We start from the raw sequence: 13,149 nt of genomic DNA on the forward strand, positions 1-13,149 counted from the left end.
TCAGTTTCAGGATGGGGAAAAAGGCAAAACCAAACATTGCACAGAAGCCTCAATATCTAAATCAGATATCTGATTATTTAAATATCAGATGATTCAGTGCTTAGAGTGTCCATACTTTACCTTTATTACAGCGATCGTCTACAGGGAGATGTAGGGGAATTCACCTCCAACGTTCAGTCTAAGAGCCTAGAAGGAGCATTTTCTGCTTCTCGCCATCAATCATTCAGTTATCTCAACCACATTCAATTCTGATGAGATCTGACCTGTCAGTCTATTGTCCTGAGAATAGCAGACGTGTGTGCATTGAGTCATCTCTGAGAAAAATGGTGGCTTGTATGGTGGCTCTGTGGTTATCTAGGGTTATCAATTTAGCAATGTCTTGTGCCGTAGAATGACTTTCCCTGGCTTTCTAAGATGAAATATGCAAAGAGAGCAATTGTGGTGTATTGTAATAAGTGTGGAGTTATGCTCTCAATGACTGTCGTTTATCTGATCTGAGAAACATCTCCTGGAAATAAAATAAAGAAATAAATGGTGCTTTCTTGACTTGGAAGTTTCAATTTCTTTCTTTTTTTTAATGCAGTGCTCATATTCTCTTGCTTTATTTTTCAGCGATTACGGCTTCAAGCTGAGCGAGGACCTGTCTCTGCAAGTGTGTGTGCCCGACCCAGAGTTTTTGGGCAACCTGTATGCCCCTCCTGTGCCCTGCCCGGTGGGCACGACCTACCGCCGCAGCAAAGGGTGAGAGAACATTAGCAAGGCCATAATGGTTCCACGGTCTCAGCATTGGTAATGTCTTTACGGCTTCAGGCAGTAAGCCGAGCATCAGTAGTCCATCAGCAGCTGGGGTTATTAGATCTGCCAGCACAGTGCGGTGCTGCATCACTCACTGCTGATTACCTGCAGTGGCTAGAGGGGAGAAATTTCTAGCGCCTGTTTTTAGTCTGGGATTTAAAGATTGAACAGATGGAAGTGTTTATATCTGTAGACCTGTATCTATTCGTGGCTAAAATCAAATAAGACTAGTGCTGATATTTACAGGAAGTGCCTTGTGCATGGCGGCTCTTACATGGTGAGGGTTGAAGGTTGTTTTTCATATAATAGAGCTACATTTTGGACTTGTAACATCTTTGCAATAGTGAGAAAGATATGATGTCATTTCAGAGCAGCCAAGATATTGTTCTTGAACAATAGCATCCCCTAGTGTCAAAATGTGGGGAAAAAGCTTGAGGAGTTCATAATTGCTCATAATCACCAAGCACATTCTTAAAGAATCCATTTTCTGGAACTGCAGTTGTGTTTTCTGTGACCACAGGTACAGGAAGGTGCCTGGGGACAGCTGCAGTGGTGGAGATGTGGAAGCCAGGCTGGACGGAGAGATGCTGCCATGTCCTGTTGGAGGTCAGAATCCCTACGTTGGCTCTGTTTCACTGACCAGGGTTCTCTGTGTGCCTGCTAAGTGTTCACAAAACAGATCTCATTATTTAATAAAGGGGCCAGATGGGTTCTGTTTAGCGATGCATTTGCATTTGCATTTGCATTTACATTTAAGGCATGATGCTCTTATCCAGAGCCACTTACAAAAGTGCTTTGCTGTTTACCCGAGAATAACCTCAGCTAGTTTAAATAAGCTAGGAATTTAAAGATACCTCCAAGTTTAGACACTACTAAACACAAGTCAATAAGGTGACCATAGTACTCTACTATTCGCCCAAGAACTCTCAGAAGAGGAGGGTCTTCAGTCTGCGTTTGAAGACAGTGAGCGACTCTGCTGTTCGGACACCCAGGGGAAGTTCGTACCACCACTTTGGTGCAGGACAGAAAAAAGCCTGGACGCTTGTCTTCAGTTGATTTTAAGGGATGGCGGGTCAAGCAGAGCCGTACTTGAAGCTGGAAGGGCTCTTTGTGTGAATCGGCTTTTGACCATTGTCATCAAGTATGGAGGGGCTGGTCCGTTTTTGGCTTTGTAGGCCAGGGTCAAGGTTTTGAATTGATGCCATAAAAGGAGCATTATAGGTTTCCCACAAGAAAGGTTTCTGTGGATTGTTGTTTAGAGACACATTTTTATAAATAAGGTGAGGGAGTGTGAAGAACATTTTTAACAATTGAAGGTTCTAGGAAGAGTCGTTCGTTTATATGAAACCTTTGTGTCATGGGCAGGTTCTTTTCTTTACCATTATATTCATTGAAAGGTTTGTGAAGGAGCCAAAAGTAATTCTGTAGCAAGGCTCCAAAGAGCACGTTCACAAATTCACAAACGTGATTGTCGTCATAAGAAATCCTTGTTTATTGAAGCAGTGATGTGAGAAGTGGTAAAGAAGGATCATCAAATGACCTATTATATTTCTTGTCCACAAGTTAACACAAGATCCCTGGGGTGTGTGTGATGTGAAAAACATCTGTGACATGCTCTACAGAACCCTTCTTACCCTGTCTGAACAGCCCTGTTCAAAACAGCCAGTTTGAGTATCTTTTTCTTTCTTTTATATTAAATTAATTATTTCATATAATTGAATTAATGCATTATTAACTAATTGTATATTAAATGAGCCACTACATGCCCCCGTCCCCCATTACTCTTCCTGGCTACAGAAAATCTGAGACCACAATGCAAATTCTTATTTGTTCCTGTTTACTTACATTTACTTCACCTTGAGTTCACATTTGTCATTTCCGCAATATGTCAGTGAAGATTGAGCACTAAGGGTTAATCTATGTTGATTCTGTAGCCATGAAAAACTAGTGCAAAGGAAGAGGACTACGAACCAAATAGCAGCAGTGCAGTTTGCAGTTCTAGCATACAATTCGTTGCAGTCATGTTTGTCTATGAACAGCTTCTATAAAGTGAGCAGTCAGTGTCCCGGTCGCTGGCGGTAATGTAAGTCTATGATTGTGACGATAGTGACGATAGTGTTTTAAGAATACACTACTGCTTGTTCAGCAACCTGATAGCCTGCAGGTAGAAGCTGTTAAGCTTACTTTAGCTTAGTTAGCTTAGTTGTCCTTGGCTGGACGCTCCAGTATCACCTCCCAGGCGCTGGGTGACTGCAGTTCACAGTGATTTAATGAGCTTTCGTTCAAATCTTCGTCAGATAAGCATCAAAAACCTGCAACGTCAGTCCGTCACATGGTGTATGGGCCCCATGTTGAGCTGCTTTCGTACGGCATTGGCGCTGCAGGTTGCTTCTCGTCTGCCCCCCTGAGATAACACTGCCCTTTCTCACACTGTGAGGCTGGGGGCAGGTGATTGAGTGCCACTCTGACAGTTCTTTCAGCAGGTATTCTCTGACCCGGGGAGGAGAGATAAGGCACTTACCCTCACTGCCCTCTTCCTCATACAACCCACAACCAAACATTTAAGTAAAAAGCCAGTGGGCTCGTTGTCGTCGTGCTGGGAACATTAAATTGACAATCAAACTGAAATCAAGTGATTGAAATTACAGGCTGACCGAGGGTGAAAATCATCAGATCATTTTAATTGGGAGTAATGTACTAATGGAAGCACTGACTATTAAATAATAAGTCCTTGTTTTTTTTTTTCTTTATTATCTTGTAGATGTTTAGGCCAGCTCTTGATTTTTACCGCAGATGTTTGACCCAGTATGTCTCTCTAAAGTGTTTTCTAATCTTTTGGTGTTTTTGGGTTCTTTAGGATCTTTGTTTTAGTGTAAATGTGCCAACAATGCTTTTATTGAGTATGTTGTTCATTGATGTCTAAATAGTCAGTAATAGTAATAGTTAGTGCTGTATGTGACTGAGTGGGGCCAAAAATTGCTCAGATGCAGTTTTACAAGCCTATTGTAAACCCTGCTATTTTCTCGGCACAGGGGAAAGCTTACCGAATCCTCGTGTTATTGTGTAGTTTTAACACTGTAACAAAAATACTGTTTAATTATTCCTGTATCACTTGCAGGATAGTGATGCTGTCCTCTCATTGTGTCCTCTCAGTGCGGTGTGATGTTAGCAAGCGTTAACTTTTAGCTTTGCCCCCACATGCTTGCCCAACTTTGACTTTCTCAAGTCTTAGTAGTTAAAAAATAATAAGCCGGCGCTTTCCCTTTTGTGCTAAGCTCCAGTTTGGTCCAGTGTGTTTATAAGGAAAGAGACGATAGATGGCAGAGATGGTAGACAAGCCATTCTTAAGCTAGGCTAATGGATCCCTGTTGGTTCCCATCTGCGGGCACTGGCACAGGAAAAGCCACGGTCACAAGGCCTGGTTTGACATAGCAACCCATATTCCTATAACTAGCAAGTCTAAGTCTAGGCTGGTGCTGCTGAACTGCTCATTTGAACCAGATTTGGCTAGGGCTTTAACTAGTGGACCGGGTGTGTGTTTATTTTGAGGGCATAAACATCACAAAGCCTTTCAGCTCTGTTTTGATAATGCCCTAGGAGGACCCAGCAGAGCTTGAGGTTCATGGTGTGTCAGTACCATGTGCCAAATTCTCATTATTCAACTGTACCAAAGTAAATGCAGTTTGACGTTGTAGGGCACCTTTAATTTTGCTTTCTTGTAGATGTATTTATGTGTACATTCTTAATGCCCTTTTTTGTGTCCTTCTCCTGCAGAGAGTAATGAGTTCATCCTCTATGCGGTGAGGAACTCCATCCACCGGTATGATCTCGCCACGGGTGCTGACCAGCCCCTGCCTCTCTCTGGCCTCCACGAGGCAGTGGCTCTGGACTTCGACTACGAGAAGAACTGCCTCTACTGGGCCGACATTTCATTGGACACCATTCAGGTATGAGCACTTCTTCTACCAAGCCGAGGAAATCACACGATTCCAAATCGCACTCATTGACACTGGCTTCTCCATCTGCGTCTCTGTAGAGGCTTTGTTTGAATGGCAGTTCTGGGCAGGAAGTGATCATTAGGAAAGACCTGCAGAACGTAGAGGCCCTGACCTTTGATCCCATCAGCAGACTGCTGTACTGGGTGGACGCTGGTGCTCAGAAGATTGAGGTAAACCTGGCCTGAAAGAGCAGTTTGTCACATACAAAGTCTGAGTCTGATTTTTGTTGAATGAAGCCAATCACAAGCCGGCTTTCTCACATTCAGGTATCAAACCCTGATGGGGACCTGAGGCGCACTCTGGTGAACTCCTCTGTGCTGGAGCATCCTCGAGCTTTGGCCTTATTGCCTGGAGAGAGGTACTGGTTTATGCTCAGTCTAAATTTTATTAATTAAACTAAACATTCCCACTCACTGAAGGGAGTGACCCTGTGATCTGTACTGGATATTTAGCACAAGTACATTAATATTTAGATGTTGGTGAACAAATTCTTAAAATGCATTTGTTGAACATCTTAAATTGTTCTTTGAGAAATAAGAAGTATGTATGTGACACAGTTTAACAAGCATATTTACAACTCTGTTATTTTGCATTTGGATTTTTAAATCTCCTTTCATGGTGCCCTCAATGCTAAGCTCTGCTTTTATTGGCTGGTTTACGTAATTAAGACAGCACATAGTAGCTGCACAGCCTATCCTTAATTTAACTTATTTTAGCCTAGCGTTGTTTTGTTGTTGTTGTTGTTTTTAAAGCTGTAACGGAGCTTATAATTATATTTGTAATAAATGTCTGGAATGTCATTACGCACATAATAAAACATGACATGAATATGATCAGAATGCTAATTGCTTGTTTCCCTCGGTTAGCCGTGTTAATTTCCATGTTTGTCTGAAGTATTGTTTCCTAATTACTCAATTCATGTCGTCCCCGCTAGTCTGATGTTTTGGACGGATTGGGGTGACCAGGCAGCAGGAGTGTATCGCAGCTGGATGGACGGCTCCAGCGTGAACCGCATCGTGTCGGAGGGTGTACGTTGGCCCAATGGCATCACAGCTGATGACCACTGGCTGTACTGGACCGAGGCGTATGGAGATCGCATCGAGAGAGCTGACTTCAGTGGGGGACAGCGCACTGTGCTGATGGAGGGCCTGCCTCATCCCTACGCTATAGCTGTCTTCAAGGTAGCTTTGTCTACACCTGAAATATAGCTGTGTTAAAGGTACTCCTGGTACCGTACCGTCTGTTCAGCCCTTTAAGTTATAGATGTCTTTACAGCAGACCTACCTTGCCCCTAATGTTTTGCCAATTTTTTTTTAAGGCACACCTACCGCTACCTTTTATCATCGTTGTAGTTAAATGAATAAAAAATAATTTCATTAAAGGCAAGTGCTTTCCACGTCCAGGCAGTTGCTAGGCTGTTGCTACATGGTCACTAGCATGAAACAGTTTTTGCTAGGTGGTTGCCTTGCTTTTATATGATTGCTTTAGTGTTGCTTCAGTGGTTGCTAGGTGTGTTGCTACAGTATCACAGGTGGTTGCTGTGGTATTGCTATGGTGTTGCCTGTTGCTAGGTTGTCATATGGTGTTGCTAGGTGGTTCCTGTAGGATCACTGGATGGTGCATGATATTGCTAAGTGGATATCTAGGTGGTTGCTATTGTTGGTTTTTGCTGTTGTATCCCATGTTGCAAAAAGGTTGCTGTGGTGTTGCTAAATGGTTTCTAGATCATTCTTATGGTGTTGCTGGGTGGATGCTGTGATTTTAGATGATCCCTATAGTGTTGCTTGAGTGGTTGCTTGGTGGTTGTTATTATGTTGTTAGCTTATCGCTATGGGATGCCAGGTGTTTTTTATGTAAAAATGCTAAGTGGTTGCAGTTGTATTCCAGGTTATTGCTATTGATTTGCTAAGTGGTTGCTAGAAGGGTGCTGTAGTTTTCCATGGTGGTTACTGTGGTATGTGTCAACATTACCGTCTTATCTTTTTAGAACGACCTGTACTGGGATGACTGGTCCAGAATGGGTATCTTCAAGGCCCCTAAATCAGGCTCCCCAAACAGCGAGCTGCTAGTGGGCAGACTGACTGGCGTGATGGATCTTAAGATCTTCTACAAGGGCAAAACCAGAGGTGAGTCACCAAAGAGGTTTTGTATTTACTGTGGTATAAACCCCCAGTAAACAGTCGTTCTGAAGATGAAAGTGTGTGTGTGTCTGTGCCACAGGTCACAACGCATGTGCAGACCAGCCGTGTACCCTGCTGTGCCTGCCGCAGCCTAGCCACAGACATAGCTGTGTGTGTCCGGACGGAGTGGCCTCCACCACGCTGCCCTCAGGAGAGCTTCAGTGCCAGTGTCCCACTGGGTATCAGCTCCGTAACAACAGCTGTGTGAAGACTGGTGAGAACATGGCCATTAGTGTTAGTTGGAGAAGTTTATTTTTCTGCCCAGTTTCGAATTCTTACTATATTTCTCGGTGTGCTCACTGCTCATCAGAACACACGTGCCTGCCGAATCAGTACCGCTGCTCCAACGGCAAGTGCATCAGCAGCATCTGGAAGTGCGACAGCGACAACGACTGTGGAGACATGAGTGACGAGCAGGAGTGTCGTAAGTGACAGCAGCTGCGAAAGCCCCGGGCTCTGCCATCCTACTGCTTAGATACACTTGTCTGCTCCCCTGTATCTGTATCTGATGATTGATCTGAGCTTCTCCTTCTTCCTTCTGACTTTCTCTCTTCCTCGCTCTCCTTCCTTCCCTGCAGCCACCACCTCGTGTGACCCTGCTGTGCAGTTTCGTTGCGTCCGTTCAGGCTCCTGCATCCCGCTGGCCTTCAAGTGCGACCACGAGGACGACTGCGGCGACAACAGTGATGAGGACCACTGCGGTAAGAGAGAGTTTGTTTCTCTAGTTTTTTGACTCCACCTTTTTCTTGTTAGTTTTGAGTGTTTGCCTGATAATTTCAGACATAATCGCTGAACATGGCATGAATTAGAAACGCAATACACTGGGTTTGGCCTCCTGTCTTTTTTTGTTATGCTGTTGCTAGGTGAATGCTGTGATTTTAGATGATTGCTATGGCATTGCTAAGTGGTTGCTAGACGGGTGTGATTATGTTGCTCGCCTATTTCTGTTGGATCCCAAGTGTTTGTATGTTATTGCTAAGTGATTGCTAGGTGGTTGCTGTGATTTTAGGTGATTGCTATAGTGTTGCTTAGGTGGTTGCTAGGTGGGTGCTGTAGTGTTGCAAAGTGGTTGCTATGGCATTGATAAGTGCTTATTGCTATTGGATGCCAGGTGTTTTTATGGTGTTGCTAGGTGAATGCTGTGATTTTAGATGATTGCTATGGCATTGCTAAGTGGTTGCTAGATGGGTGCTATAGTGTTGCAAGATCGTTGCTTTGGCATTGTTAAGCGGTTGCTAGGTGGTTGCTATTATGTTGCCAGCTTATTGCTGTTGGATCCCATGTGTTTTTATGACATTGCTAAGTGGGTGATATGGGGTTGCTAGGTGGTTGCTGTGATTTAGATATATAATGTGGCTTAAGTGGTTGCTAGATGGGTACTTTGGTGTTGCAAGGTGGTTGCTATGGCATTGCTAGGTGGTTGCTATTATGTTGCTGGCTTATTGTTATTGGATTCCGGATGTTTTATGATGCCCCTAAGTGGTTGCTATGGTTTTGCTTGGTGGTTGCTGTGATTTTAGATAAATGCTGTAGAGTTGCTTAAGTGGTTGCTAGATGGGTGTGATTATGCTATAATTGTTGCTGCTGTGATTTTAGATGATTGCTGTGGTATTGCTAAGTGGTTGCTAAATGGGTGCTATAGTGTTGCAAGGCCATTGCTGTGGCATTGCTAAGGGATTGCTAGGTGGTTGCTTTGATTTTAGATTATTGCTATAGTGTTGCTTAAGTGGGTGCTGGGTTGCTATGGTCTTGCTGAGTGCTTTTTGCTATTGGATGCCAGGTGTTTTTTTTTTTTTTTTTTTAGGAACGCTTTACTAAAACTGGGTAAGGCCTCCTATTGCTCTCAGAACGGCCTCAGTTCTTCATGGCATGAACTTCACAAGATGTTGGACACGTTCCTTTGAGACTCTAGTCCGTGTTGACATGACTGCATCACACACTGCCTGCAGATTGTAGATTGTTTTTCACGTGTATGCTGCAGATTTCCTGTTCTACCACATCCCAAAGCTTCTCTGTTAGATTCAGATCCGGTGGCCATGAAGGCCACTGAAGAACTAAGACAAATTTTGCTTTCGATATGGTGCATCATCATGCTGTAGGTAGCCATTAGAAGATGTTCGGTTGTGGTCCTGAAAGGATGCACACGGTCAGCAACACTACTCAAGTAGGATATGGTAATCAAGCAATGATTGATTGGTATTAACGGACCCAAAGTGTGCCAAGAAAATCTTTCCCACAGCATAACACCACCTCTACCAGCAGAGGCTGTTGATACAAGGCAGGTTGGGTCCATGGATTCATGCTGTTGTCACCAGATTCTGACCCTACCATCTGTGTGCTAAGTGTGCTAAGCTAAGTTTCTCTGGTCCTTAGCTGTCTAGTTTGCAGATCACTGGATATTATTTTGTTGCATATTTCTGACTTCTCTGGATCTGCTTCTTTGCAGAGTCTCACCAGTGTGGACCAGGAGAGTTCACGTGTGCAAGAGGTGTGTGTATCCGTGACGCCTGGCGCTGCGATGGTGATAACGACTGCAGGGACTGGTCAGACGAGGCCAACTGCACTGGTGAGAACACGGGTGCACCTACTGTATTTCTAATGGATACACTTCCCAGCTATTGGTTCTTATGGAATGACGATAAACTTTACCCAACAGTTATTCTACCATCCTAACTTCCCTCCTTCTCTCTTTCTGTCCATCAGTGGGCCACCACACATGCGAGAGTAGCAGTTTCCAGTGTCACACTGGCCACTGCATTCCACAGCGCTGGGTCTGTGACGGTGATGACGACTGTCAGGACGGCTCTGATGAGGAACCCAGTCATTGCGGTCAGTGGCATGGCACTTCACAGTCAGTGGCACACAGAACACACAGACCATTAACCTGTTTTGTATAGCAGACACAGCCTGTGGTAGCTTTTCTGTGTAGAGCGTCATATCAGGTGAAAGAAGCAAGAATATACAGTTACAAATTAGTGAAAGAAGAAACTCCTGCTTTTGTGGAATCATGGATGTAACATGATGCTGAGGGTCACTCTAGTAGCTAATCTGTGTTTGAAAACAAGTGTACAGCAAAACGTATGAGCTGATGCGTAGATTTTAAGGGCTGAAGCATGGAGTGTATGGGCGGATATGTAGATTTTTTAGGTGTATACATGCCGCTTGTGGGCTGAAGCATGGAACGTATGGGCTGGAGCGTATGGGCTGATACATAGATTTTATGGGCGAATACATGCCGCTTATGGGCTTAAGCATGGAGTGTATGAGCAAATACATGACGCTTATGGGGCAGTGGTGGCTCAGCGGTTAGAGCGCCGGGATATCGATTCCCGGGCTCGGCAAGCTGCCACTGTTGGGCCCTTGAGCAAGGCCCTTTACCCTCTCTGCTCCCCGGGCGCTGGAGTTGGCTGCCCACCGCTCTGGGTGTGTGTGTACTCACTGCCCCTAACACACGTGTGTGTGTGAGTGTGTGTTCACTACCAGATGGGTTAGATGCGGAGGACACATTTTGCTGTACAGTGTACACTGTACAGTGACAAATATGTGCACCTTTATTATTTATGTATTTATTTTAAGCGTGGAGCGTATGGGCGAATACATGCCGCTTATGGGCTGAAGCGTGGAGCATATGGGCGAATACATGCCGCTTATGGGCTGAAGCGTGGAGCGTATGGGCTGAAGCGTGGAGCGTATGGGCTGAAGCGTGGAGCTTATGGGCTGAAGCGTGGAGCGTATGGGCGAATACATGCCACTTAGGGGCTGAAGCGTGGAGCGTATGGGCGAATACATGCCAATTATGGGCTGAAGTGTGGAGTGTATGAGCGAATACATACCGCTTATGGGCTGAAGCGTATGGGCTGAAGCGTGGAGCATATGGGCGAATACATGCTGCTTATGGGCTGAAGCGTATGGGCTGAAGCGTATGGGCTGAAGCGTATGGGCTGAAGCGTGGAGCGTATGGGCGAATACATGCTGCTTATGGGCTGAAGCGTATGGGCTGAAGCGTGGAGCGAATGGGCGAATATATGCCGCTTATGGGCTGAAGCGTGGAGCGTATGGGCGAATATATGCCGCTTATGGGCTGAAGCGTGGAGCGTATATGGCTGAAGCGTGGAGCGAATGGGCTGAAGCGTGGAGCGTATGGGCGAATACATGCCTCTTATGAGCTGACACATAGATTTTATGGGCGTATACATGCTGCTTATGGACTGAAGCGTGTAGCGTATGGGCTGATGCGTAGATTTTATGGGCGAATGCATGGCATGTATGGGCCGAAACGTGGCTCTTATGGCCCGAAGCGTGGAGAGCATGGGCTGATGCTTAGATCTTATGGGTTGAAGCATAAACCATATGGGCTGAAGCCTACAAGCCCTGCTTAGTGCAGTAGTTGCCAAACAATAAGCTACTTTAGATTCAGGCTGTTATTTTACACCTCCAGAGGGTGAACATTGTAACGGCTTCCTGTGTTCCAACGGCACCTGTCTGCCGGCCAGCGCCCACTGCAACGGTCTGGAGGACTGCCCAGGGGGCACCGACGAGCAACACTGCGGTAAGTGTCTGAAGTGTGAATGCAGACGGCAAGGTTGTGAGTTATGTCGTGCTGGGTGTAAGACGTAAACTCTGAATGTGTGTTGGTGCAGATCCACTGTGCACGCGCTACATGGAGTTTGTGTGTAAGAACCGAGCTCAGTGCCTCTTCCAGTCGCTGGTGTGCGACGGCACAAAGCACTGCGCTGATGGTTCGGATGAGGACGCCACTTACGCAGGATGCTGTGAGTCTGCTTTTCCGGCTTTTAGTCTAATTTCTCTGCGTGTCCTATTGGCAGTAACAAACAGGACACAGTGTTTCACACTTGACCACAGCTCTCTTCACTGTCCTCCACCAGCCACCCATCCTGAGTTTGAGAAGAAGTGCGATGCCTACAACTTCCAGTGCGCCAACGGCGTGTGTGTGAGCCTGGACTGGAAATGTGATGGCATGGACGACTGTGGTGACTACTCGGATGAGGCCAACTGTGGTGAGTCCTTTAATCTTAATCAATCTCTGTTACTAGCTGTGTGTGCGTGCGTGTGTGTGTGTGTTTTGACTGTGTGCTCTGTGCTGTCTCCTAGTTTCGCCCACAGAGGAGCCAGGCTGCTGGAGATACTTCCAGTTTGCGTGCAAGAATGGCCGCTGTGTGCCCACCTGGTGGAAATGTGATGGGGAGAACGACTGTGGAGACTGGTCTGATGAAGCTCAGTGCTCAGGTACTAGCCTCACGGCACGGCCTGCTTTAGCTTGTGCTGGGGAGGTCCCAGTGCATTCTGAAAGATCTGCATCAGAGCCAGTCCCTCAATTTATAATGCATCATTGATGGCTTTCTCCACTGTTTTGAGTTTTTATGATAGTGAGAGCCTTTTTTAGACAGTGTGGAACTTTAAAGGTGTCCTAGAATAGAAAACATCATCAACAGAGACTAGGCCAATTCCAAAACACCAAAACTGTTACTTAACAGTCTTGACTCTTTGTGTTCACACCCCTAAAATTTACATAAACTAATGCCTTTTCACATCTAAAGCTGTGAAACGCACACAGCTCCACGCAACACTCCCTTTGGGACAATATGGTGTTGTTGATCCTGTTAGTTAGTCTTTCCTCAGGATGTGCCTTACTAATGCTGGAGAGCAGCCAAGGCTCATCACCACCAGGCTCTGCTATTATAGAAATATGGGTTGCTACTTGAACTAGGCCTTGTGACCACAGCTTTTCCTGTAGCGGTGTCCACAAAAGGGGAATCGAAGCAAAAGCCTGGAAAGCAAGCGGATATGATGCTAGGCTAAAAGCTAATTGTAGCCAGCCATCTCTGTAGCTAGCTAACCACATACCGTACTGAGAGGATAGCAGCACCATTCAGTAAAACTTGCCCATAAGTCCAGAAAAAAATTCAGTGCTAATAAGCAAATCTATGCTATGCTATAAATGCATTCCATGATCCCTTTTAATTTTTGATTTTCAACAAAAATCCAAATCTGTGCGTTTCCAGATGGAATCTCACCCCATACGTCATCTCCTGGCCCCGTCTCCTGTGCTCCCAACCGCTTCCCCTGCGGCTCTGGAGCTTGCATAGTGAATAACTGGGTGTGTGACGGCTATGCAGACTGCCCCGATGGCAGTGACGAAGTGGGCTGTCCCACAG

The 13,149-nt window shown here is 45.5% G+C and overlaps 1 protein-coding gene across 1 annotated transcript in view; it reads left to right on the top strand.

Annotated features, from left to right (window-relative positions):
* The window catches only part of sorl1 (sortilin-related receptor, L(DLR class) A repeats containing), a 79,863-nt gene that overhangs the window by 49,687 nt on the left and 17,027 nt on the right, over positions 1–13,149 (top strand). Inside the window, exons 15-31 of the mRNA XM_072692140.1 lie at positions 613–741; positions 1,316–1,401; positions 4,570–4,742; positions 4,832–4,963; positions 5,060–5,151; positions 5,728–5,974; positions 6,781–6,919; positions 7,014–7,187; positions 7,284–7,397; positions 7,552–7,674; positions 9,420–9,539; positions 9,677–9,802; positions 11,412–11,522; positions 11,614–11,745; positions 11,860–11,991; positions 12,086–12,220; positions 12,997–13,149. Coding sequence (XP_072548241.1) covers positions 613–741; positions 1,316–1,401; positions 4,570–4,742; positions 4,832–4,963; positions 5,060–5,151; positions 5,728–5,974; positions 6,781–6,919; positions 7,014–7,187; positions 7,284–7,397; positions 7,552–7,674; positions 9,420–9,539; positions 9,677–9,802; positions 11,412–11,522; positions 11,614–11,745; positions 11,860–11,991; positions 12,086–12,220; positions 12,997–13,149 — 2,318 coding nt within the window. The remainder of the gene's footprint in view (positions 1–612; positions 742–1,315; positions 1,402–4,569; positions 4,743–4,831; positions 4,964–5,059; positions 5,152–5,727; positions 5,975–6,780; positions 6,920–7,013; positions 7,188–7,283; positions 7,398–7,551; positions 7,675–9,419; positions 9,540–9,676; positions 9,803–11,411; positions 11,523–11,613; positions 11,746–11,859; positions 11,992–12,085; positions 12,221–12,996) is intronic.

This window comes from Salminus brasiliensis, chromosome 11 (assembly GCF_030463535.1).
Source record: "Salminus brasiliensis chromosome 11, fSalBra1.hap2, whole genome shotgun sequence".
Classification (NCBI taxonomy): Eukaryota; Metazoa; Chordata; class Actinopteri; order Characiformes; family Bryconidae; genus Salminus; species Salminus brasiliensis.